Genomic DNA, 27,935 nt, shown 5'->3' with positions numbered 1-27,935 from the left:
ACTGCAGTAATTCCAGAGGTAACTGCCCAGGTGTCGCAGGAGATGCGGAACTGGAGAAAATTCCAGAGAGACTTCCGGATACATCTGCACACAGCTGGTGGCCAGCTGCGTGTAGGAGGTGAGAGGCACGGGAGGGTAAAAATATCACCTGTCTGCCTGGGTAAAATACTATTAACTAAGAGAAAAAATGTAAGCAGAGGAACAGATGGGAGCAGGGATTGAGTTTATTTGGAGACACGTTCGGTATGAGACATCTGCAACACACTGAGAGGGATTTCACTCGGCCTCTGGAAGCATGAGTCTGGAGCTCGGGAGAGAGAATTCTAGAATGATGCTATCTATTCGCGGAATTCCCCAGCCTTTGAGTGTGGCTGACTTAAAGAGCCGCATCCATTAAACAGAAAAGAAAGGAAGTGATAGGGATACTTCAGGGACTAGGTTACAAGAGGCACAGCCATTTCCTGCTTGCCTCCGCTGTCGGTTCACTTCCGGGGGAAGGCAGGCGCCAGGCGCTGAGGACACTCAGCCTCGAAGATGGAGAGGAAGGCAACCCTCCCGCTGCCAGACAGCAGGAGCTGCCACCAGCAGCCGCGCGCACGAGACTGAGGAGGCGCTTCAGCCCCCGTCGGACTCTGAGACACTGCAGCTCCGGTCAAGTCTCGACTGCAAGCTCGCGGAAGACCCTCGGGACAGGATGCTGGCCAAGGCGCCGGGGCTCCTGACGCCAGGACTGTGGCTTAATAAGCAGGCCCCACCGGACGCTACCAGGCCCGGGGACAACGCGTTCTGTGCAACAGGAAAGCGACACACACGGCCCCACGCAGGCGCGAGAACGGCGTCTCTGGCTCAGCGGGCTCTCCTCTGCTCTCACTGCGGCCACTGTCCACTTAAAACAAAAGCGCGGCCCTGGAGCGGGGAGCGGCGCGGCGAGTTCTGTTTGGTGCCGTCACTGGAGCGGCATGGTAATATGAAATGTGAACAGGAAGGGTCGGGTGAGATATAAACAGGATGACCAGATAGTTCTTATGTCCAAACCCGAAGTAAAATCACACAGCGATCAGCTCGCTTCTTTCCGTAGCAGCTAGGAATCACCGGCTTCAGAGCGCCCACTCTTCCTCTGCTTGCTTTTGGATTGCCCCCTATTTGACAGGCTCCATGTGGGGTGCCGCACTGATGAACAGAGCAAGGTTTTCTGCAGATAAAGAAATCCTGCTCCAGGCAGTATTCATTCTATGCTTCTTACAAATCTAATGCACTATGGCTTTTGAAACTAAAAAAGCTTTTTCCAAAAAGGTAGCTGTCTCACTAGGAGTGCATGTGCACAGAGACAGTGAGTCACAGGCTCACAGGCTCATAAATGCTTAGGGGCTCGACACTGCTGCCTATTGCAGTTGGCGTGATAGCCTGCCTCACCAACTGCCCGTGGCCTTTCCCAGAGGACAGCCTTACCACACAGACGCTTTTAAAGCAGTGGGCTATTTCATCCACTCTTGCACACCTACTCTTAGTGAAACACAGAACAAGCTGTAGTTTTTAAATATGGACGCTGAAAGCAATTTACACCGATCATATTGTTCAAGTGAAACAGAAGTCCTGAATTGTGTAACACCGTGAGTGCATCAGAAACCTGGAGAGGCGCAACCGTGACTGAATGTGTGAAGCTGTCAGAGTTAATCTTCATCATCCCTTTGAAGAGGTATGATCTGAATTTCTCTGGCTATCCTTTCTGCTAATGTTTTACTGCTTGAAGCAATTACTCTTCGTGACATCAAATCAAATGGTCCACCTAAAATCAAATATGGAAAATGGTTATATCTTATAAAAAATAATTCCTATAGAACAAGCATAGCAGTATGTACTATGGTTGATCATAACATTTAATATTTTCTATTATCTTGAAAACACACTACACTGTGTCATAAGCACAATGTTTAAGCTTCGCTAATACATAATGAGTCTCTAAGCATCCTTTAGAGACCCGTTTTGAAGGGAGCGGGGTCTGAGCCCCGCCGTCCTCCTCTCCCCTTTGATGGAACCTATCAACAGAAAACCCGAGGCCAGGGATTCGCACACTGCTCTCCTGCCCAGCTCCTTCATTCTTTGCTGCTTTTCTCCCAGACTGCTGGTAAACTGTTTTAACCCAGGTTCACTCTTTACTTTTAAACATGTCGTCATCAGTGCAGAGAAAGCATGTAACCCCCACAGGGCCAAGGCAGAAAGTGAGGGTGGAGGAAGCCCATACTCAGCTGCCGCCGCAGTCACCACTCAGAGGGACCTTGGTACGGCCTCAGATCCGGTGCCTTTCCAGGCTTTTCCTATAGCCTCTCAAGAGTTCCTGGTACTCATAGTTGAAGAGGCTTGAAAGTGAGAGTGCAAGTCGCCCAGCTGTGTATGACTCTTTGTGACCCCATGGACTATACAGTCCTTGGAATCCTCCAGGCCAGAATACTGGGGTGGGCAGCCTTTCCCTTCCCTAGGGGAATCTTCCCCACCCACGGACTGAACCCGGGTCTCCTGCATTGCAGGCAGATTTTTTACCAGCTGAGCCACCAGGGAAGCCCTGAAGAGGTTTAGCCATTTATTATTATTAATTGTACACTACCATTAGCTTCTCATTTTTGCCTCTGTCTCCCAATATCTGCTATTTTGATTCTGCAGAAAATTACATGGTTTGTGTTGCCTGAAGAGCTGAAGTGTAAACATCGAAAAAAATAGTAAAGGGAAACATTTAAAGATACATCTAAAAAAAAAAAAGCCATATTTGGAGTACTGTCCCATAGGTATGGGAAGAAAACAAAGCCTTCCTGTTCCGCAGTTTTACCTGTGACATCCAGGAGCACTCCGCCAGCTTCAGTCACGATGATGCCGGCACCCGCAACATCCCAGCAGTGGATCCCCATTTCATAATACGCGTCCGCAGCCCCAGCGGCCACCAGGCACATGTTCAGAGCTGCTGTTCCAACACCCCGGATCCTAACAGACAAGATGGGAAAACATAAATCTTCAAATAAGGCATTCCTCCTTAGCTGCAGTTTCAAGTGGGGACTGAGATCACTTGAACCAATCTACAGACTGTTAAAAAAAAAGGGTGGTACTTAATTTTAAAATCAAAATACGTAAAACCTAATTATCATGATACACTACAGACAGAATGAAGCCTAACAAAGCAATCATGTGTAAGAAAAACATTAAAATGATGATACTTTGGGCACTAATTCCGCCACCGTGGCATGCATGCTTTGTCACTGTGGTCTACATCTGGGGACGAGTGCCCCACAATACAAGCCGTCTGCAGGAGTTTCGTGCAAGTGTGCCCCTGGCCACCCCCAGCAGCGCAGGCATCGGCGTGTGTGCCCAGGAGGTGACAGCCCCACTGGGCTCTGCTGACACTGAGGCCTGCCCACGAGGCCTGCTTCAGGTCTGCCTTCTCACTGAACCTTGTCCTTGGAAATACACCAAGTTAGGGTAAGTATAGACATCACTTTATTAGCCATTATAGTAATAACTGATTCAGGAAAGAATCATCAATAAATGCTAAAACGATTGATATTTACACATCAAAGTATCTCCCTATAAGATACATAATAATTACGATGGGAAGGATGGCAAGATCACTACCAAGTGATCAAAGTTAGCATCCAGTAATGGGACAAAGGGCATCCCTGGTGGCTCAGCTGGTAAAGAATCTGCCTGCAATGCAGGAGACCTGGGTTCATCCCAGGATTGGGGGATTCCCTGGAGGAGGGCATGACAACCCGCTGCAGTATTCTTGCCTGGAGAATTCCACGGACAGAGAAGCCTGGTGGGCCACAGTCCATGGGGTCACAAAGAGTTGGACACGACTGAGCCACACACACACACACACACACACACACACACACACACACACACAACGGAACAAAGGTACTCTGTGTCTCCTGACAGAATGGACTGAGAAGGAGGACATAACAGAGCTTCGGCTGCATTCCTGCCAAAAGTGCCTAACCCAAATCTAATCAAGAGGAAATCCAACAAACTCAAATCAGAAGGCATGCTGTAAAGCAGCTGCCCTATATTTTTCAAAAACGTCAAGGTCATAAAAGATAGAGGCTAAGCAACTGTTCTAGATTAAAAGGCATTGATGAGGGCTTCCCTGGTGGCTCAAATGGTAAAGAATCTGCCTGCCAATGCAGGGATACAGGTTTGATCCTTGGTCCGGGAAGACCCCACGTGCCAAGGAGCAACTGAGCCCAAGCACCGCAGTCCCTGAGCCAGGCTCTAGAGCCTGGGAGCCGCAACTCCTTCACCCGTGCGGGGCTGTGCGTCCGGACCAGAGGAGGCCCTGCAGGGAGGGGCCCCGCACCCCCGTGGAGAGCAGCCCCCTCGCCACAGCCAAGACCCAGCACAGCCGAATCCTATGAATCTCAAAAAAAAAGCTTGATGAGAATGACACTTAGAGTGCAGCATATGATTCTGGCTTGGACCTTGGATTAGAATTCTTTCAAAATTTAATTGTCACTGTATTAGCCAATGGATCAAAGCTAATTTCCTTTATAACTTTATAACTGTGCTGTGGTTATCTCAGTGTATGTCCTTTATCAAAAATACACACACGGAAGTATTTAAGAAAAAGGAGTCGCCATGTCTGTAAATTGACTACTTTCAAATGGTTTTTACTACAAACTCTTTTTTTAATTGTTTGAAAATGAAAGTGAAAATCACTTAGTCATGTCTGTCTGACTCTCCATGGAATTCTCCAGGCCAGAATACTGGAATGGGTTGCCATTTCCTTCTCCAGGGGATCTTCCCAACCCAGGGATCAAACCTAGGTCTGCCGCATTGCAGGCAGATGCTTTACCCTCTAAGCCACCAGGAAGTCCTCTGAAAATAAAGCAGTCAGGATTGTTCACTGAGACCCTTCATTATTTTTTAAAAAATAAGAGGATTTTACATGTCAGTAATATCGTATGATACATGGAATCTAATTTTAAAAAATTGAGACAAATGAACTTATTCACAAAACAGAAACAGACAGATACTGAAAGCAAGCTTATGGTCCACAGGGGAAACATGGGGGAGGCATCAATCAGGGCTGAGATGAACACACACCACTGTATGTAAGACAGACAACCAACAAGGGCCTACTGTCTAGCACAGCGAAGTCTACTCAATCTTCTGGGACAACCCATGTGAGAAAAGAACCTAAACAAGAATGAATATGAATGTGTGTAACTGAATCACTTTGCTATACCCCTGAAACGAAATTAACTATACTCCAATACAATTAAAATTAAAAAAGAAATAATGTGGCATCTGTTTTGCATCTAAAAAATAAACGTAAACTAGTACTGTGCCGACTACATCCTTCATGCCAGTACAATTCAACAACAAAAAAGGACCAGAATTACATGATGCCCTTGATTTTCAAATACATTTTACTGCCTACAGTTTTATTATATATCAAAATTAAGAACTAGCAACTCCAAAAATGTCCATAGATATATAAACCCAAATCAACATTATGGCTTTTTTCAGTTATCAAGAATGGTGCACTTGCCCCACTTTCTCAGGGGAAATGTGATAGTTCATATCTCACATCATAGAAAGAAAATACCAAGGTCTTCCACAAATCATCTCTCGGCATTCTATTCAGACACAGAACCTTGGGCTGGAAGACCAACGCTAGATGCAACGCTTCTGCCTACTTCTGATGAATCTCAACAGCTCTCTGGCAAGAGGTCTTTTGATCAGTAAGTATAATCTTTTATGGGTAAGTATTACTAAAGATAGTACTTAATTGCCAAACAATTGAGGCTGTGGCCTAGATTTTGCAAATGTGTTCTGTCTGAATCCTATGTTAGTCTGATCCTTCTTTACAGTTAGGATGGTATAGAGCTAAAAAGAATCTATCCATCTTCAGAATCACAAAGATTTGAGTTTGCTCCCCTGCTCAGTGGCTTAAAAGCTGTAATTTTGAAAGAAGTTTCTTCTTCAAGTTTTACTCTTCTTGTCATCGGAATGGGGATAACTGACTTGGCTATGGCTGCAATGACTAGAAACAACAGAAGCAAAGTGGCCAGCAGATTCGAGGGCCTCAAAAGAGGAGCCATGTCATGATCAAGTCACTCCCTAAAGTAACACACAAGAAACATCACTGAAGTAAAAAATATAGTGCATTTCGTTAAATGAACCCCCAAATAGTTAATAAAAGGAAACTGAACCATAATGATTTACTCTGCCTCATAAATCTCACTGATAATTAATATACAGTTATACTTCAATTTGCCAACATCCACTGGATCATGGAAAAAGCAAGAGAGTTCCAGAAAAACATCTATTTCTGCTTTATTGACTATGCCAAAGCCTTTGACTGTGGATCACAATAAACTGTGGAAAATTCTAAGAGAGATGGGAATACCAGACCACCTGACCTGCCTCTTGAGAAATCTGTATGCAGGTCAGGAAGCAATAGTTAGAACTGGATGGAACAACAGATTGGTTCCAAATAGGAAAAGGAGTACGTCAAGGCTGTATATTGTCACCCTGCTTATTTAACTTCTATGCAGAGTACATCATGAGAAACGCTGGATTGGAAGAAACACAAGCTGGAATCAAGTTTGCCAGGAGAAATCTCAATAACCTCAGATATGCAGATGATGCCACCCTTATGGCAGAATGTGAAGAGAAACTCAAAAGCCTCTTGATGAAAGTGAAAGAGGAGAGTGAAAAAGTTGGCTTAAAGCTCAACATTGAGAAAATGAAGATCATGGCATCCAGTCCCATCACTTCATGGGAAATAGATGGGGAAACAGTGTCAGACTTTATTTTTTTGGGGACTCCAAAATCACTGCAGATGGTGACTGCAGCCATGAAATTAAAAGACGCTTACTCTTTGGAAGAAAGGTTATGAGCAACCTAGATAGCATATTCAAAAGCAGAGACATTACTTTGCCAACTAAGGTCCATCTAGTCAAGGCTATGGTTTTTCCTGTGGTCATGTATGGATGTGAGAGTTGGACTGTGAAGGAGGCTGAGCACCAAAGAATTGATGCTTTTGAACTGTGGTGTTGGAGAAGACTCTTTGAGAGTCCCTTGGACAGCAAAGAGATCCAACCAGTCCATTCTGAAGGAGATCAACCCTGGGATTTCTTTGGAAGGAATGATGCTAAAGCTGAAACTCCAGTACTTTGGCCACCTCATGTGAAGGGTTTACTCATTGGAAAAGACTCTGATGCTGGGAGGGATTGGGGGCAGGAGGAGAAGGGGACGACAGAGGATGAGATGGCTGGATGGCATCACCGACTTGATGGACGTGAGCCTGAGTGAACTCTAGGAGTTGGTGATGGACAGGGAGGCCTGGCGTGCTGCGATTCATGGGGTTGCAAAGAGTCGGACACGACTGAGCAACTGAACTGAACTGAACTGATACTTCAATTTAAAATAAAGGAGGTCGTGAGCTTCCCTGATGATCTAGTGGTAAAGAATCCACCTGCCAATACAGGGGATGCGGGTTCAATCCCTGGTCTGGGAAGACCCCACATGCCATGGAGCAACTAAGCCTGGAAACCACCATGACTGACTCACGTTCCAGAGCCCAAGAGCCACAACTACTGAAGCCCGTGAGCCCCAGCCCCTGAGCCCGGGTACCGTAAAGCCCGTATGCCACAGCCCCTGAGCCCATGTGCCCTAAAGCCTGTGCGCCACAGCCCCTGAGCCCGTGTGCCCCAGAGCCTGTGGCCCGCCGTGGAGAGCAGCCCTGCTCGTCACAACTAGAGAAAGCCTGAGCATGGCAATGAAGACCCAGCACCGCCAGAAATAAATGAATAAGTCTTTAAAAAGTAAAAGAAATGAAAAATCCTGAGAAATGAAAGAGAAAATGACATGCCAATCCCCACCTCCTACACCTGACAGAGATTCATAACAGAAACTACACAAAACAGAGCTAATGAAGAAAGAACCAGGAACCCAGATCCCAAAGTGAACAGAGACGGGAAGAAGGAGACACAGCTGCACGCAACTACAGTGAGACACCAACCACCCTAGTAATAAAGTGTGTGGGCTTTTCCGGCTGATAGAGTTGCTCTGCCAAAGGAAAAGTAAGCCCAGAAGTGAATGAAATAAAAGGAGAAAATAATATAAGAGATAATAGAACTTAGAAATGAAGGGGAGTGTAAAAAGATAAAACTTTATCAAAAATTAAGACTGAACCACAAGGTACCCTTAAAGAGAACAGATGCAAATGAAAGCTTGAAAAAGAGCAGTGAGAAAAAACTAAAAGAAAGTAAAAAGGGCCAGAGAGAAAGTAACAGAAGAGACGATACAAAGGAGGCTGAATGCTCCTGCTGGGGTCTTTGAAGAAGAAAAAGAAAACAGTATAAGTGAACTAATATTTAAAATTCAAGAAACTTGCCAGAAAAAAAGAAAAGAGACATTAATCTACCGATTAAAGGGAGAAAACCATCCCACAACAAGCAACTCTAAGAACTCCAAGATATACCCTTATAAAAGTGCCAGCCATGAAAGATTAAAAGGAAAAAAAAAATGTCTCAGAGACTCCAAACAAAACATGAAATAATTTAAAAGCCAATAAAATCAGACTGGCATCAGATTTCTCAAAAACAACATACAAAGCAAAGCAACAGTGAAACAGCATTTTTGAAGAAATATTCTTCATACTTTCTTTCACTAAGGATGTTCTATCCAGCCAAGCTGTCCTTGGAGTTTCAAGACCATAGGAAAACAGGTTGGAATATGCCAGAAATCATGGCATACCATGCACAGGAGCCCTTCCCAAGGAATCTACTAGAGGATGAGCTTCACCAATCCAAAGGTGATAGGTGTTAGAGCAAAAAGCAGAGACCAGTCTTGAAAATTCCCGGAGCGGACCAAATCAGTTTAGTCATGAAAACAAAGCTTAATTTAGCACATTTTGCAAAAGTAACTAGACCTGGATCATCTCTTGCTTATGCTTCTGAAAATTACAAGCAAACCTCAAATTGTTTCTCAAGGTAGATATGAGTTAACCGCTAATCAATTCCCTATCATTTAAGGAAACTCTATTATAGCCAATCGTTTTGAAGAATAAGTTGTCTCTGCCTTCTCACCGTATAAGCTGCTTTATAACAATACATGGCTGAGCCTCATCCCATGTTTTGGTCTGGGTGTTCCTGGTTTGCAAAGTGACTTTTTGGTGTGTGCACAATAAATATTGAATTCAGTGACTCAATGGTTTCTGAACTTCTGACACCAGGAAGACTCCAGAGGACAGTGACCGTTTTATAAAGGAAAAACTAAGACCACAGGATGGGACTATGGGTGAGACAATACGTAGTAACAGCACGCCCAACAAACTGGAAAGACTGCAACTTAAAAAAAAACAACAAGCTAGACTAAGAGGGAGAGAAAAAGAGAGAAGCAGAGTAAAATCACTGGATGTCATACAGGCAACAGGCGGCAGCCAAGCAGTTCTGGAGTCTTTACAGAACTAACGGAACGGTTACATAAGAAAAAAGAACATTAAGGGCACTATAAAGAGCTTTAATACAAAAGAAACCCATGAGAATAAAATGGAATCTCTTATAAACAGAAAAAGAGAAAAAAAAGAGGATACACTAAATAAGTACAGAGTACTTAATATACAACATAACATAATATACAAATCACAATACAACAGAAGATAACACAAAATTGAGACCAAACAAAATGGTCATATAAATAAATGAACAAGCCTAACTTTTTTATTAAAAAGAAAAGATTTTCAAATTGATTATAGAGCAAAACTCCACCCTATGGTGTATTCAAGAGGTGTACTTAAAATGCACTGATTTCAAAACCACTAAAAATAAAGGTGGACAAAGATTAACCAGACAAATGGAAACAATGAGAAGAGCAGGGACTGCGATTCTGATGTCAAAGTAGATTTCAAGTCCAAACATCAAAGTACAAAGTGTACTTTTTTCCAGTGCATACAGAAGTTCCACAAAAACTGATCATATACTGGGCACAAAGGAAACATAAAGCTCCATGAAATATACTTATTACAATGTAATAAAACTACAAATTAAAAAGCAAAACTAAGAAAGCACAAAAAGCATTTCCCCATGGAAGTTTAAGAATACAACTCTTGGGTAAAAGGGGAAATACAAACAGAAGTTACCAGAAAAATAATTGCAATGAAAACACATCAGGGGAGGAGAGGGAAAGATGGCGGAGGAATAGGACGGGAAGATCACGTTCTCCCTCACAAATTCCTCAAAAGAACATTTCAACGCCGAGCAAACTCCACAAAACAACTTCTGTAGGCTGGCAGAGGACATCAGGCAACCAGAAAAGCAGACCATTGTCTTCAAAAACAGGTAGGAAAAAATATAAAAGACGAAAAAGGAGACAAAGGAGGTGGGGAGGGAGCTCCGTCCCGAGAAGGGAAGCCCGTCCCGGGAAGGGAATTTTAAGAAGAGAGGTTTCCAAACACCAGGAAACACTCTCCCTGCCGAGTCTGTGGCGAGCCTTGGAAACACAGAGGGCAACATAATAGGAAGGAAAAATAGATAAATAATTAAAACCAACAGATTACAAGCCCACCAGTAACTCCCCCAGCGGAAAAGCAGCACAGACGCCTGCATCCGCCATTGGGAAGTGGGGGCAGGGCAGGGACGCGCGGGAGGCGCGGGCTGCAGAGCTTTGCAAGAATCGGGCAGGAACGCCCCACCCGCAACCAGAACGATCTAACTTGGGCTAGCAAACCAGACTGTGGGATAGCTACCACGCGAAAAGCTCGAACATAAGACACCACCAGGACTGAGCACAGAACAAAGGACGGAGCGGAAAAAGCCGGCTGCAGACCATTCCCCGCCGGGGACAGGCAGCCAGAGCTGTAAGGACTGGAAAGGGGCAATTGCAGACCCGGAGAGACTTTACTTACCTAACTGCAAGCAGGCTCCTTTGCTAAGACTTCTGGGGGTGCTGGACAGTCACAGTCTGCCTCACGGGGTGCGCCAGCGGTCCACCCAGAGAGCTGAGCGGCAGCGGCGGAAAAGGTGACAAGCCGCGGCGATTGCGCTCGCCAAACTCCTGAGCTACTCGGACCTGGGAAGGGCACAAAGCGCAGTCCCAGCCGCATTTGTGCCTCTGAGGGCTGCCTGAGCACCGAACCTGAGCGGCTTGGACCGGGGAAGTGCACGCAGCCTAGGGCCGGCCCCAGACGGTTCCCGGCTGAGCATCGTAGAGCCGGAGCGGTTTGTGCGCCGCGAGAAAGGACAGGTCAAGCGGGGCAGAGATACTGTGTACACACGACAGTGCTATTTGTTTGCAGCATCCCCCCTCCCCACAGCGCGACTGAACTAGTGAGCCTAAAAACCAGCAAACAGAAGAAGTTAAACAGAGGGAACCACCTTGGAAGTGAGCCCACACGGCCCATAACATCAGAGAAGAGCCAGATATATTTTTAATTTTTTAATATTTTTAAAATCATTCTTTTTTTTTTGCTTTTTGCTTTTTTTTTTCATTTTTTTTCCGAGCTTTTTTTTAATTGTTAAGTCTTCTATTTCTCCTCTAATTTTTATTTCTATAACCTAGCATTACTATTTTTTAAAAAAAAAAAAGACTTTTTTTTTTTTTTTAAGGCAAACACCATATATACTCTTTGGATGGTTGTTGGTGTTTTGTTTTGTTTTTTTTTGTTTGTTTGTTTTTTAATAATTCTTTTTTTTTCTTTCTTCCTTTTTCCTTCTGCTTTTCTTTAATATTGTATCTATGAAAATCCAACCTCTACTCCAGATTTTTAATCTTTGCTCTTAGGTTTTTGTTGTCAATTTTGTACATTTAAAAACCCAAACTTCACTACCCAAGTTTACCTGAGAGCGAGATTACTGGCTTGACCACTCTCTCCTCCTCTGGACTCTCCTTTTTCTCCACCAGGTGGCCTCTGTCTCTTTTCTCCCCCATTTCTTCTCTATCCAACTCTGTGAATCTCTGTGTGTTCCAGACGGTAGAGAACACCTAAGGAACTGGTTACTGGCAGGATTTGTCTCTCTCCTACTCATTCCTCTCTCTTATCCTCCTGGTCACCTCTGTCTACTTCCTCCCTCTCCTCTTCCCCGTATAACTCTGTAAATACCTCTGAGCAGTCCAGACTATAGAGCGCACATAAGGAAGTGACTACTGGCTAGCTTGCTCTCTCCTCTCTTGATCTCACCGCATCTCATTCCAGTTACCTCTAACTACCCCCTCCATCTTCTCTTCTCCTTGTAACTCAGTGAACCTCTCTGAGTGTCCTTCAATGTGGAGAAACTTTTCATCTTTAACCTAGATGTTTTATCATCGGTGCTGTATAGATGGAGAAGTCTAGAGGCTACTGTAAAAATAAAACTGAAAACCAGAAGCAGGAAGCTTAAACCCAAAGCCTGAAAACATTAGAGAACTCTTGAATTCAGGGAACATTAAGCAATAGGAGCTCATCAAATGCCTTCATACCTACACTGAAACCAAGCTCCACCCAAGGGCCAACAAGTTCCAAAACAAGACATACCACCCAAATTCTCCAGCAACACAGGAACACTCCCCTGAGCCTCAATATACAGGCAGCTCAAAATTATCCCAAAACCTTTGATGTCTCATAACCCATTACGGGTCACTCCACTGCACTCCAGAGAGAAGAAACCCAGCTCCACCCACCAAAACTCCAACACAAGCCTCCCTAACCAGGAAACCTTGACAAGCCACTGATAGAACCCCACCCAAAGTGAGGAAGCTCCATAATAAAGAGAACTCCACAAATTATCAGAATATAAAAAGGCCACCCCAAACACAGCAATATAACCAAGATGAAGAGACAGAGGAATACTCAGCAGGTAAAGGAACAGGAAAGTTGCCCACCAAACCAAACAAAAGAGGAAGAAGTAGGGAATCTACAGGAGAAGGAATTCCGAATATTGATAGTGAAAATGATTCAAAATCTTGAAATCAAAATGGAAACACAGATAAATAGCCTAGAGACAAGGATTGAGAAGATGCAAGAAAGGTTTAACAAGGACCTAGAAGAAATAAAAAAGAGTCAAAATATAATGAATAACACAATAAATGAGATCAGAAACTCTCTGGAGGCAACAAATAGTAGAATAACGGAGGCAGAAGATAGGATTAGTGAAATAGAAGATAGAATGGTAGAAATAAATGAATCAGAGAGGAAACAAGAAAAACGAATTAAAAGAAACGAGGACAATCTCAGAGACCTCCAGGACAATATGAAACGCTCCAACATTCGAATTATAGGAGTCCCAGAAGAAGAAGACAGAAAGAAAGACCATGAGAAAATCCTTGAGGAGATAATAGTTGAAAACTTCCCTAAAATGGGGAAGGAAATAATCACCCAAGTCCAAGAAACACAGAGAGTCCCAAATAGGATAAACCCAAGGCGAAACACCCCAAGACACATATTAATCAAATTAACAAAGATCAAACACAAAGAACAAATATTAAAAGCAGCAAGGGAAAAACAACAAATAACACACAAGGGGATTCCCATAAGGATAACAGCTGATCTGTCAATAGAAACTCTTCAGGCCAGGAGGGAATGGCAAGACATACTTAAAGTGATGAAAGACAATAACCTACAGCCCAGATTACTGTACCCAGCAAGGATCTCATTCAAATACGAAGGAGAAATCAAAAGCTTTACAGACAAGCAAAAGCTGAGAGAATTCAGCACCACCAAACCAGCTCTCCAACAAATTCTAAAGGATATCCTCTAGACAGGAAACACGAAAAGGGTGTATAAACCCGAACCCAAAACAATAAAGTAAATGGCAACGGGATCATACTTATCAATAATTACCTTAAACGTAAATGGGTTGAACGCCCCAACCAAAAGACAAAGACTGGCCGAATGGATACAAAAACAAGACCCCTCTATATGCTGCTTACAAGAGACCCACCTCAAAACAAGGGACACATACAGACTGAAAGTGAAGGGCTGGAAAAAGATATACCACGCGAATAGAGACCAAAAGAAAGCAGGAGTGGCAATACTCATATCCGATAAAATAGACTTTAAAACAAAGGCTGTGAAAAGAGACAAAGAAGGCCACTACATAATGATCAAAGGAACAATCCAAGAAGAAGATATAACAATTATAAATATATATGCACCCAATATAGGAGCACCACAATATGTAAGACAAATGCTAACAAGTATGAAAGGGGAAATCAACAATAACACAATAATAGTGGGAGACTTTAATACCCCACTCACACCTATGGACAGATCAACTAAACAGAAAATTAACAAAGAAACGCAAACTTTAAATGATACATTAGATCAGTTAGACCTAATTGATATCTATAGGACATTTCACCCCAAAACAACGAATTTCACCTTTTTTTCAAGTGCTCATGGAACCTTCTCCAGGATAGATCACATCCTGGGCCATAAAGCTAAACTTGATAAATTCAAGAAAGTCGAAATCATTCCAAGCATCTTTTCTGACCATAATGCATTAAGATTAGATCTCAATTACAGGAGGAAAACTATTAAAAATTCCAACATATGGAGGTTGAACAACACACTTCTGAATAACCAACAAATCACAGAAGAAATCAAAAAAGAAATCAAAATATGCATAGAAACTAATGAAAATGAAAACACAACAACCCAAAACCTGTGGGACACTATAAAAGCAGTGCTAAGAGGAAAGTTCATAGCAATACAGGCATACCTCAAGAAACAAGAAAAAGTCAAATAAATAACCTAACTCTACAACTAAAGCAACTAGAAAAGGAAGAGTTGGAGAACCCCAGAGTTAGTAGAAGGAAAGAAATCTTAAAAATTAGGGCAGAAATAAATGCAAAAGAAACAAAAGAGACCATAGCAAAAATCAACAAAGCCAAAAGCTGGTTCTTTGAAAGGATAAATAAAATTGACAAACCATTAGCCAGACTCATCAAGAAGCAAAGAGAGAAAAATCAAATCAATAAAATTAGAAATGAAAATGGAGAGATCACAACAGACAACACAGAAATACAAAGGATCATAAGAGACTACTATCAGCAGTTGTATGCCAATAAAATGGACAACGTGGAAGAAATGGACAAATTCTTAGAAAAGTACAATTTTCCAAAACTGAACCAGGAAGAAATAGAAAATCTTAACAGACCCATCACAAGCACGGAAATTGATACTGTAATCAGAAATCTTCCAGCAAACAAAAGCCCAGGTCCAGATGGCTTCACAGCTGAATTCTACCAAAAATTTAGAGAAGAGCTAACACCTATCCTCCTCAAACTCTTCCAGAAAATTGCAGAGGAAGGTAAACTTCCAAACTCATTCTATGAGGCCACCATCACCCTAATACCAAAACCTGACAAAGATGTCACAAAAAAGGAAAACTACAGGCCAATATCTCTGATGAACATAGATGCAAAAATCCTCAACAAAATTCTAGCAATCAGAATCCAACAACACATTAAAAAGATCATACACCATGACCAAGTGGGCTTTATCCCAGGGATGCAAGGATTCTTCAATATCCGCAAATCAATCAATGTAATTCACCACATTAACAAATTGAAAAATAAAAACCATATGATTATCTCAATAGATGCAGAGAAGGCCTTTGACAAAATTCAACATCCATTTATGATAAAAACTCTCCAGAAAGCAGGAATAGAAGGAACATACCTCAACATAATAAAAGCTATCTATGACAAACCCACAGCAAACATTATCCTCAATGGTGAAAAATTGAAAGCATTTCCCCTAAAGTCAGGAACAAGACAAGGGTGTCCAATTTCACCGCTACTATTCAACATAGTTCTGGAAGTTTTGGCCACAGCAATCAGAGCAGAAAAAGAAATAAAAGGAATCCAAATTGGAAAAGAAGAGATAAAACTCTCACTGTTTGCAGATGACATGATCCTCTACATGGAAAACCCTAAAGACTCCACCAGAAATTTACTAGAGCTAATCAATGAATATAGTAAAGTTGCAGGATATAAAATCAACACACAGAAATCCCTTGCATTCCTATACACGAATAATGAGAAAGTAGAAAAAGAAATTAAGGAAACAATTCCATTCACCATTGCAACGAAAAGAATAAAATACTTAGGAATATATCTACCTAAAGAAACTAAAGACCTGTATATAGAAAACTATAAAACACTGATGAAAGAAATCAAAGAGGACACTAATAGATGGAGAAATATACCATGTTCATGGATTGGAAGAATCAATATAGTGAAAATGAGTATACTACCCAAAGCAATTTACAAATTCAATGCAATCCCTATCAAGCTACCAGCCACATTTTTCACAGAACTAGAACAAATAATTTCAAGATTTGTATGGAAATACAAAAAACCTCGAATAGCCAAAGCAATCTTGAGAAAGAAGAATGGAACTGGAGGAATCAACTTGCCTGACTTCAGGCTCTACTACAAAGCCACAGTCATCAAGACAGTATGGTACTGGCACAAAGACAGACATATAGATCAATGGAACAAAATAGAAAGCCCAGAGATAAATCCACACACATATGGACACCTTATCTTTGACAAAGGAGGCAAGAATATACAATGGAGTAAAGACAATCTCTTTAACAAGTGGTGCTGGGAAAACTGGTCAACCACTTGTAAAAGAATGAAACTAGATCACTTTCTAACACCGCACACAAAAATAAACTCAAAATGGATTAAAGATCTAAATGTAAGATCAGAAACTATAAAACTCCTAGAGGAGAACATAGGCAAAACACTCTCAGACATAAATCACAGCAGGATCCTCTATGATCCACCTCCCAGAATTCTGGAAATAAAAGCAAAAATAAACAAATGGGATCTAATTAAAATTAAAAGCTTCTGCACAACAAAGGAAACTATAAGCAAGGTGAAAAGACAGCCTTCTGAATGGGAGAAAATAATAGCAAATGAAGCAACTGACAAACAACTAATCTCAAAAATATACAAGCAACTTATGCAGCTCAATTCCAGAAAAATAAACGACCCAATCAAAAAATGGGCCAAAGAACTAAATAGACATTTCTCCAAAGAAGACATACGGATGGCTAACAAACACATGAAAAGATGCTCAACATCACTCATTATTAGAGAAATGCAAATCAAAACCACAATGAGGTACCACTTCACACCAGTCAGAATGGCTGCGATCCAAAAATCTGCAAGCAATAAATGCTGGAGAGGGTGTGGAGAAAAGGGAACCCTCCTACACTGTTGGTGGGAATGCAAACTAGTACAGCCACTATGGAGAACGGTGTGGAGATTCCTTAAAAAATTGCAAATAGAACTACCTTATGACCCAGCAATCCCACTTCTGGGCATACACACCGAGGAAACCAGAATTGAAAGAGACACATGTACCCCAATGTTCATTGCAGCACTGTTTATAATAGCCAGGACATGGAAACAACCTAGATGTCCATCAGCAGATGAATGGATAAGAAAGCTGTGGTACATATACACAATGGAGTATTACTCAGCCATTAAAAAGAATTCATTTGAATCAGTTCTGATGAGATGGATGAAACTGGAGCCGATTATACAGAGTGAAGTAAGCCAGAAAGAAAAACACCAATACAGTATACTAACACATATATATGGAATTTAGGAAGATGGCAATGACGACCCTGTATGCAAGACAGGGAAAGAGACACAGATGTGTATAACGGACTTTTGGACTCAGAGGGAGAGGGAGAGGGTGGGATGATTTGGGAGAATGACATTCTAACATGTATACTATCATGTGAATTGAATCGCCAGTCTATGTCTGACGCAGGATGCAGCATGCTTGGGGCTGGTGCATGGGTATGACCCAGAAAGTTGTTATGGGGAGGGAGGTGGGAGGGGGGTTCATGTTTGGGAATGCATGTAAGAATTAAAGATTTTAAAATTTAAAAAATAAAAAACTAAAATTAAAAAAAATTAAAAAAAATCAAAAAAAAATTAAAAAAAATAAAAAGCAATCAACTTTCTCAAAAAAAAAAATATGAATCTGATCAAAGAGTTAAAAAGAGTTATTCTCATCAGGTTTTATCTTACTATGTTAATGGTGAAAAAGATAACCAAAGAGAAGTGCTCAGTTACCCTTTAAATTGAAGTCAGAGTTCAATTTCTTAAATATCAAATCCGTGGAAAGGGAGAAAAGATTGAACCACACTGGAGAATAGCAGTAGAAGATGTGCTTTTTCAAGTTGAAAATCTATTCTGACTTTTAGAATTGCTAAGTGAGAACTCTCCTCGGTGGGATTTCAGTCCAGTGACATAGAAAGAAGCATGACTTTTTTATTTTTGTCTCTAAATACGAGGTCCTGAAAGTATTTTAAAATGGTTCAAAAAGCTCATTTGTCGTGAACTAACACTTTAGAAACAACTTTCTAATGAATTTAGTGACAATAAATTGGAAGCTGATTAGGTTTACCCTGAAATGCTGATGGGTTTAATGATTAACCAGCAAAGAGAGAAATGACACAGTTTAGACATTTCCAAAGGCAATGCATTGGACCAATTATTTGAGTCACTAAACAGGACTTGATTCTTTTGTTTATGATGCTATCACAAACTGTAAAAAGTAACTCCAGCACTGCTTCTTATGTTTTCATTACAAATCTTTGTCTTTATTCTTAAGATTATTAATTACAAATAAAAATAAACCTAATTAAGACATTAAAAAAAAAAAAAAAAAAGAAAACACATCAGAATCTGTGAGATACATTTAAAGCAGCAATCAGATAAAAACTCATAGCCTAAATACTCACCTCAATAAAAATCAAAGCATAAAAATAAATTCTCTACTTGAAAAGGAAAAAAAAAAACAGGAAACAACAAAATGAACGACAAGAAAGCACAATGATGAAGATACTAAAGCAGGGAGGATAAAGACAGCAGACCAGATTAATAGTCAAAATCCTGGTTCTTTCTTTGAAAAAAAACTGACAAACTGCCAAGTAATTTAAGCAAGATTTTTAAAAAAGAAGAACAAGTAACATAAAATAAGAAATGATAAGGGGGGGAAGAAAACTACTGATAAAGACAGGCCAGAAATAAACTATAAGAGTCTACCTAGCATACCTTGTGCAAATAACTTGAAAACTTAGAGAAAGTGGGTAATGCTTAGGCTATGGAAATGTTCCAGATTAAAGGCAGTGAAATAGACATGACAACCAAAGGTAAAGCTAACCCTAGACTGAATCTTGCCCTGGAGGAAAAAAAAAAAAAAAGCTATAGAAGACATAGTTAGATATCAACTGACAAAACTAAGTATGTGTGGATAGATAAAACTATGAAGCCAATAGTTGTGGTTATGGAAGAGAATATCCCTATTCTTAGGAAATAACAAACTGAATTACTTAGGGATAAAGAGCCACACACTAAGTAATTTACCATGAAATAGTTGAGGGGACAAAAAGAATATTTACACACACACACACATACACAAAGAAAGGGAAAAGAAGGAATGAGAAAATGATAAAGCAATGGGCACAATGTTAACAATAGCTGAGTTGTTCTTATAGGTTTTTAACTGCATACTGCTGTTTCTTATAGGTTTTTATTTCTGCAAATTTTTTAAAATTTCAAATTATTTTCAAATAAAAGTTATAAAAATCACATTTTAAAATTAGAATTATGGTACTTACTCCATGTCTATTAATTAAAAGTTCATTTCTAAATAAAAATTCATTCCTTAGAATGTCAAATTATCTATAGCATTAATATAATAGAATGTTCAACTTTAGGGATAAAGTGAAAAGAGCTTACCCATGGATGGGAAGGCAAAGAAGCCTTTCCATATTAGAAAGAATAATTCTCACAGTCTCTGGTGTTCTGGAAGAGCCCAACTCTGTCACCAAGAGAGATTTGGTAACATCTAAAAGAAAAAGTTTCAAATAATTACTACAGTTTATAAATAAGAACCTGATAAAAAAGTTTGACACTTGTAGCTCAACAAATTGGACATTTTTATCCTTCTTCCTAGTTGAATCATATTTCTTTCTAAGACTTTAAATATTTATGAATTTTTCTTCTCTTCTAGTCATTTTATCATCATTTTTATAATCATCAAAAGGCGTCTAGCTTCTTAGACTACCTCCCCCAAAATGCAGAATATAACCAGTTTGCCTACATACATAATACATTTAGCCACCAAATGCCTTATATATTTTTTTTAAAAGTAGAATTTATAAATAATTTATATATAGATTTGAAATAAAACAAAAATTAAAACTAAATTGTACCACTGTTAAGTGAAGAAGAACTAAAGAGCCTCTTGATGAAAGTGAAAGAGAAGAGTGAAAAAGTTGGCTTAAAACTCAACATTCAGAAAACGAAGGTCATGGCATCCGGTCCCATCACTTCATGGCAAATAGATGGGGGAACAATGGAAACTGTGAGACTTTATTTTTTGGGGCTCCAAAATCACTGCAGATGGTGACTGCAGCTATGAAATTAAAAGACGTTTGCTCCCTGGAAGAAAAGCTATGACAAACCTAGATAGCATATTAAAAAGCAGAGATATCACTTTGCCAACAAAGGTCCATCTAGTCAAGGCTATGGTTTTTCCAGTAGTCATGTATGGATGTGAGAGTTGGACTATAAAGAAAGCTGAGCACTTAAGAATTGATGCTTTTGAACTGTGGTGTTGGAGAAGACTGTTGAGAGTCCCTTGGACAGCAAGGAGATCCAACCAGTCCATCCTAAAGGAGATCAGTCCTGAATATTCATTGGAAGGACTGATGCTGAAGCTGAAACTCCAATACTTTGACCACCTGATATGGAGAACTGACTCATTTGAAAAGATTCTGATGCTGGGAAAGATTGAAGGTGGGAGGAGAAGGGGATGACAAAGTATGAGATGGTTGGATGGCTTCACCAACTCAATGGACATGAGTTTGAGTAAGCTCCGGGAGTTGGTGATGGACAGGGAGGCCTGGCGTGCTGCAGTCCATGGGGTCGCAAAGAGCTGGACATGACTGAGTGAATGAACTGACTGACTGACTGATTGTTGGTAGAAATGTAAACAGGTGTAACCACTATGGAAAACAGTACGGAGGTTCCTCAGAATACCAAAAATGGAGTTGTCATATCATCTAGCTGGACATGTATCCACACAAAACTGCAATTCGAAAAGACACATGCACGCCTGCATCTGCTGCCGCACTGTTCACAACAGCCACGACATGGACGCGACCTCAGTGCCCGTCAGCAGGAGGGTGGGCAGAGAGGATGCGGGGCACGCGCACAGTGGAGTGCTGCTCGACCACGAGATGCTGCCGTTTGCAGCTAGTGGGTGAGCCTGGAGGCTATCGTACTGAGAGAAGCGAGAGAGAAAGGCAGACATCTTACAGCGTCGCCTGCACGTGGAGTCTAACACATGACCCATGAACATGCCTGTGGAGCAGAAGCAGGCAGAGAACCGCCTGGGGGTCGCCCGAGGGGAGAAGGCGGGCAGGGAAGACTGGGAGTTTGGGATTGGAGAACGCAAGCTACTACCTATAGAACAGATAAACAGGCCCTACTACACAGCAGAGGGAGCCATGCCCGACATCCTGTGATCAGCCACAACGGAAAAGGATGTGGAAAAGAACGCAGTGTACAGTGGCGCCGCTTTGCTGTACAGTGGAGATTAACACACTGTAAGTCGACTATGCTTCAGTAAAATCGAAATAAATCATCTGACCTTCATTCACTAACTTGACAAATTAGCCTGCATTTTCCATTTTCTCTTGGAAACATCGTGACCAAAGCTCACGAAGCACTCAACCTTCCTGGCTCACAGGCTACTCTTGGGACACCTCACACTTCATCTGCACCCACAGCTGAGATGTACGCCCACCAGCTTGTTCTGACCCTTTTTTATAACTGTGAACTCTTCTAACGATCACATAACCTGTTTAAGTGAGATAAATAACAGAAAAGGGGAACGAGTTCTTTCTATAAAAGCTGCCACATTCCTTCAATTCTGAAATGCACATTTTTTTCACGTTAACATCTCAAAAATTAGGATGTATCTTCTAATCTCTGGGGTCTTAGAGTTCAATGAAAAGAAAACAAATTCAAAATCTGCCCTCAAATTAAGTGCCTGAGGAGAAAAATTACAAAAGCGGAGGAGGATTCTAAAGTTTTTGCTGCACATAAAAGAATCTTAGAAAGAAAAAGAAAAGAAAAGAAACGAATCTGCAAGTGTAAACTGTGGAAAATGTTGGGATTGCTTTAGGGAAGATAAGTGCCTCCAAAACACAGTGAGCTGTCCCAGAGAAAGCAGACTTAAAAAGGCCGATCACTAAGCTCATTACAAAAAGTGTTACGCCTCATTTTAAAAAAATATATTGAAGTACAGTTGATTTACTATGTTGTGTTAGTTTCTGTTGTACAGCAAAGTGATTCAGTTATAGCTTTACATATATGTATCTAGGTATTCTTTTTCATATTCTTTTCCATTATGGTTTACCATGGGACCCTGAATATAGTTCCCTGCGCTATACAGTAGAAAGATGCTGTTTACCCATCCTACATATATAATAGCTTTATGTCTCATTTTAAATGATTCCAACTTGAAGGGCCTTTTCCCTTTCAATTTACTAATAACTAGTCCCAGTGGCATCAGAGCAGAGGAATTCTAGAAAGAATCTGAGACACAGAGGCTGAAGCAATGACCCGATAGCGCCGTGAGGGTGGGAGGCACTCTCGCTCCGCCAAGGGCCCCTGGCAAAGCCGGAGTCGTCTGCTCCACTGCCCTTGCCTTCCCCGCTTCCACGACCGCATCCACAACTGTGGTCACGATGAGAAGGTACAGAGGAAACAGACACACGTATGAGTCAGGTAACACTTGGAGAACTCTAAGGTTACCATACCAGTACATGGTATGAATCACACCAAAAATTAGAGGGTAAACCTACCTTCTTGGCGTGAAACCTGTAGTTTTTGACCATTACAAAAGGCACCTTTTCCTTTCCGGCCAGTGTACATCTTATCCTCCAGGCAACTGTACACAATTCCAAACTCCATCTGTGGAAGGAATGCAAGCTTTCTTTACAAAACCTGAGTATTTTTCTTCATTCAATCAATACTGTTTCTCAGAAAGCAAAAAGAATATCTGGTATGTTAATGTTTTTAAATGGGTAGACCATGGGCTCTGTAAAATGCTAATTCCCAGCTGAGTTGAAGAAGAGCTCATCAGGTCTGAACCCTGACTCCCCTCCCATCAATTTCCAAATTCGGGGCCTATGTTTTGACCTCTTTCCTTCCCAGCTCAGATGAAGGCAATCTTCGCTGTTTTCTAAGGTGAATCCTTCCCTGAAACACTGCTCCATCAACGGCTCCCTGCCTCTTGGGCTTTGGTTCTGGTACTTTCGCCACTGTTTCGCCACTCCACTCCCTCACCAAGCCTTCATTACCTTCTCCTCCTTTCTTCTTTGCCACACAGTGGTTGAGACTTTGCGTCTCTCATTCTCTTTCTACATTACAATCTGGCTTCTGCTCTGATCATGCATCTCTTGAAACTCCCTGCAAAGAGATTGTGAACGGACTCTTACGGACCAAACGTCTTCTCTGAAGACCTGGAGGCTGTGGACCACCAACAGTTAACCCCATACTCTGTGTTCCTGGTGGTGTCCTCCTACCTCCGATCTCTCTTGGGGTCACTTTTTCTTCTGACATTCTCTGCCTAACCCCCAACAGTTGTGTGTCTCAGGGGTTTTCATTCTTCCTTTTCTTCCAATTCCCTTTTAGCTCTCTCGATTCTTACAGGTTTCTCTTTCTGGTCCGCAAAACCAACTATCCCTCTATGTGTGGCTCCCACCAACCCCATCAACACAGGCTGAGTCGTGCTTCAGAACACAGGCTTGCAGAACTTCAGCCAAAGAGATCACACTCACTTGCTACCTGATCACGCACGCTTCAGTCCTTCCCCATGAGTCAATTTTATCTTGAAAACACTTCCTGATTTTGGCCATTTCCTCAGTTATTCTCACCGCCTCCATCTCAGTTCAGAACTGCCCACCCCCCTGGTGTGACCTCTAATGTTGCTGGAATTATTGGCACCCTGCACTGCAAAACCTCTCCTGGTTTCCGACCACCTCGAAGCCACTAAGTGTTCCGGCACTGACAGACCACAGTGCCTCATGGCCTGACCACAGCAAGCTCACCTCACCAGTTCTGCTTCAACCATTTCCAGAGTTTCACGTACAATGAACATCTCACTGTCGCCCATACACATCCCGCTCGTCCCCAAACTGTTCTTTCTGATTAAAATGCTTTCCTTTTCTTCTTTACCTGGAAAATTCCTAATATGACCCAACTCACATGACCAAATTCAAAGATCCCTTCTATTTATTATGAAGATTTCCTCAAACCACTGATGGCAGGATATGTTATACCCTCTTCATGTTCTTAGAGTACTTTTTAAAAATTTTTTCATAGTTCGACATGTAACTTTTGCACTGAACTGGGAATTCTACAGCCCAGAACTGATGATAAGAGAAATGCTCGCTTATCTCCTTTTGAAGGTTCTCATTGATTAATACAATCATTTCTCACTGATTAATACAAAGATTTCATTTGCACTAATATATGTTTTTATTTTCAGGGTTTTCTTAACTCTTTTGTGTACATGTTGATCAAATACATCACAAACTCCTTGAAAACAGTTATGTAAGGTGTTAGTAAACATCATTCTTTTTATTAATCAAATACTCAAATAGCATGGAAACGCAATAGGTGTAGAGCATACTCTACTGGGCTTTAGATATAGCAAGTATTTAGGTTCCTGAATATACTCTATATTTTCTCAGAATACTTGGCCCCTACCACTATCCTGGTCTTTCCCCTCACTAAATGTCTACTAAAGCATTCCTAGCTTAGCACCCAACTTTTCCATTAAACATTTCAGATCCTACATCAATTCCTATCATATTCACATATATAACGGTGATTAAATACTGAATCGTATTTCAGTTACTTGTGCATATTTTTTCCTTGTAAAATCTTCTCAGAAGACACTACATTTTCTTCACTGGAAAAAACTATCACAACAAGTTTAGCAGGCGTGTATTTTATTTCAAAATAATGCTCTGCATATATTGAATAGAGACAAACCTAAATTTATTATGGAGACTCGTTTACTCTTTCTCAGAAAATGAGAGCAAGGCATTTTACCAACCATAAATTTAAACAACATACCTTTTTATTTACCACAAAGCCAATTGAAACAGCTACAAAAGGAAATCTTAAAAAAAAAAAAAACACACACACAAATTTACCAAGATAGAACTTATTTTCAACAAACTTTTTTTCATAATATAACTGCTTACAATTTTTTTCCTGTGAACAGTCTCATCCCTCCCGAGAACTGTGTATACAGCGTTCAGCTCTCTGTGTAAGTGCGGGGGTGGAGGGTTGGCGGGGAGAATACACAGATGCATACACGCATAATGCTTCTCCAGGCACGAGACATCTCTCAAAGGATTCACAAGAAACGGGTAACAATAGATGCCTCCAGAAATGGGTTCTGAGAAGCTGGGGTCAGAAGTGGGAAGGCCACGTGGCACCGCATGCCTTTCTATACTTTTGAATGCCAAGTTCCACGAATATAGCTTAAATGTCAACAAAAATGGGATCATACTGTCCACTGTACTATAATCTTCTGTATGTTACCTCATATCATGAGCATCTTTCTGCAGTAACATTCCATGATATATAGATCCTACCTCTTAGCTTTATGGCTTTAACAGTTCTATTCGTAAAGATACATACAGCCATGTACGGCAACTTCAAATATAACAATTATGTGTCATCCCACCAAACTCGGCTACTTGTTGAAACTCTTAATTCCATCAGGCTTTCTTCTATGTATTTGGACTTATACACTTAATTTGTATACATATATATATATTTTTTCAACATATTCTTCTCAGCATATACTGAATTACATACTTACTTTGTGCCAGGCACTATATTAAGTTTTTATATAAATGTACAACTCATTAGGTCCCATCAACAATCTTATGAGGCAGGTACCATCAATGTGCCCATTTTAGAGAATGAAAAAAAATAAAACTAAGGCTTAAAAAGATTAAGTAACTTGCCCAAGGTCACAAGGTCACACATTCTAAACCCATGTTCTTTTACAGTTTCTTCTCCTGGATTAAATGCATTCTATAAAGGCACACTCTAGGACTGAGTTAGTCAGTTCCTTAATTGATTTCAAAGCAGCAATGTTGCTTGCATACATTTTTATGTGGTTTCTACAATGAGAACAAGAATGGTGAACAGGGCACTTGACTGCACATGTCTATAACATTAATCGCTCATTACCTCATCCAAGCTGATGAAAATTATGCATAACATATTTTACAATCACAGAATTCTCTAAAGTATATGTGATTATGAAAACCATACTGAACAGTCCATTCAGTTAATATACAAACAGTAATTACAATATTAAAATTTTAAAAACATACCCATGTACAAAGTTAGTTGTTCCATCAATAGGGTCAATGATCCACGTAGGGTTGTCGGTTAAGATACTTTTTTCCCCAGCTGCCACAGATTCCTCACCGATGAAACTAAAAGCAAATATGACAAATTCTGAATCTTTACACTGTTTTCAATAATTTTCAAACCCTTAGTCTACTATGAAGTGAAAGTGAAAGTGAAGTCGCTCAGTCATGTCCGACTCTTAGTGACTCCATGGACTGCAGCCTACCAGGCTCCTCCGTCCATGGGATTTTCCAGGCAAGAGGACTGGAGTGGGGTGCCATTGTATAAAACATAACAAAAGTCTACACAACTACACTTTTCTATTGTTTTTCCTTCAGACAGATGAAAGTGAGAAAATTTTATTTCCCCCAAAACAAGCTATGTGAAAGATGACAGAATTCAAAATTCTCAAATGTATTACCAAGATAAGGAAAGACACATGCTAATAACTTACTAAGGAAATGTGGAGGTTTAAGTCTACCAATTCTCTCGTAACCCTCTCTTCAAGAGGTGGAGGTTAATGTCCCTTGCCTTGAGTGTGAATTTGGACTTAGTGACTCATTTCTAGCCAGAAGAACAAAGTGTACGTGACAACATGCAATTCTGAAGACTCTCTGACAAAACGACACTGAGGTTTCCGTATTATTCACTCTATTTCTCCTCCTTCCCCTTCCCTCTGCTTCCTAGGCGAAGCCGCTCACCACACTGTGAGCCACTCTGTGGAGGGGCCCGCGTGGTGAGGAAACTGAAGGAAGCTGCCAGCAGACAAGCCACGAGGAACTGAGGTCACCAACAACCACAAGCGAATGGGTCCTTTAGCCTCAGCTGAGCCTTGAGGAGATTGACTCTATGAGACCCTTGCCAGAACCACGCATTCCAGCTACTCCCATATTCCTGATCCTAGAAAACTCTATGATATCTAGAGCTGTTAAGTTTTTAAAGAGTAACTTGCTATGCGGCAACAGATAATACAGAGAACATGAAATAAGTTAGAGAAAGAAAATCACCCACCAAAATTACTGTATCAATATGCATTCCTAAAACATACTACATAGTAAATGTCAGGCGAACTCTGTAAATGGTGTCTGAATTCATTGGATTTCTTCTTTCCTTTCCTACTTTCTTTGTTATTTATGTCCTTTATTCAAAGCTGAAAAGTCCTAATAATCATTACCATGAATTTCTTTTATTTCTTTTTCTCTTAGCTATAAATCCTTTTACTGAGAGAAAGCATATGCAGCTTTAATTTTTTTTTCTCCTCAGTGGCTGAAATACCAGGAAAGGCCGATGGCATGATCAAGACGAACTGGCAAATGACAATGTTAAAACTTAAAAATGATGACAATATTTTAGTTGTATTTCTGTGCCCGTAAGAGAGACAGATTTTAGTATTTTCTCTCAAACTCAAAGCTACCACCCCTTTAGCACCTAAAAATGTTTGCAATATAGAGAATAAAACTGAACTTTCAAATCTT

The 27,935-nt window shown here is 40.9% G+C and overlaps 1 protein-coding gene and 1 long non-coding RNA gene across 3 annotated transcripts in view; one reads left to right on the top strand and one right to left on the bottom strand.

Moving 5' to 3' along the window:
- Nucleotides 1-206: 206 nt before the first annotated feature.
- The window catches only part of IMPA1 (inositol monophosphatase 1), a 36,424-nt gene continuing 8,695 nt past the window's right edge, over nucleotides 207-27,935 (bottom strand). For both annotated transcript variants that reach the window (XM_069600722.1, XM_069600723.1), the window contains exons 4-9: nucleotides 26,442-26,546; nucleotides 25,162-25,207; nucleotides 22,881-22,989; nucleotides 19,744-19,852; nucleotides 2,822-2,973; nucleotides 207-1,786 (exon numbers count right to left, since the gene is read on the bottom strand). In XM_069600722.1, the coding sequence (XP_069456823.1) occupies nucleotides 1,671-1,786; nucleotides 2,822-2,973; nucleotides 19,744-19,852; nucleotides 22,881-22,989; nucleotides 25,162-25,207; nucleotides 26,442-26,546 (637 nt within the window). In that variant the 3' untranslated portion in view covers nucleotides 207-1,670. The remainder of the gene's footprint in view (nucleotides 1,787-2,821; nucleotides 2,974-19,743; nucleotides 19,853-22,880; nucleotides 22,990-25,161; nucleotides 25,208-26,441; nucleotides 26,547-27,935) is intronic.
- Nucleotides 2,659-27,935, top strand: LOC138446019 (uncharacterized). Its single transcript, XR_011259095.1, has 3 exons — nucleotides 2,659-3,465; nucleotides 5,633-5,729; nucleotides 27,148-27,935. It is a non-coding gene; the product is annotated as an uncharacterized lncRNA (long non-coding RNA).

The sequence above is a fragment of the Ovis canadensis genome, chromosome 9 (genome assembly GCF_042477335.2).
Source record: "Ovis canadensis isolate MfBH-ARS-UI-01 breed Bighorn chromosome 9, ARS-UI_OviCan_v2, whole genome shotgun sequence".
NCBI classification, from domain to species: domain Eukaryota; kingdom Metazoa; phylum Chordata; class Mammalia; order Artiodactyla; family Bovidae; genus Ovis; species Ovis canadensis.
This window is presented reverse-complemented; position numbering and strand designations above follow the sequence as displayed.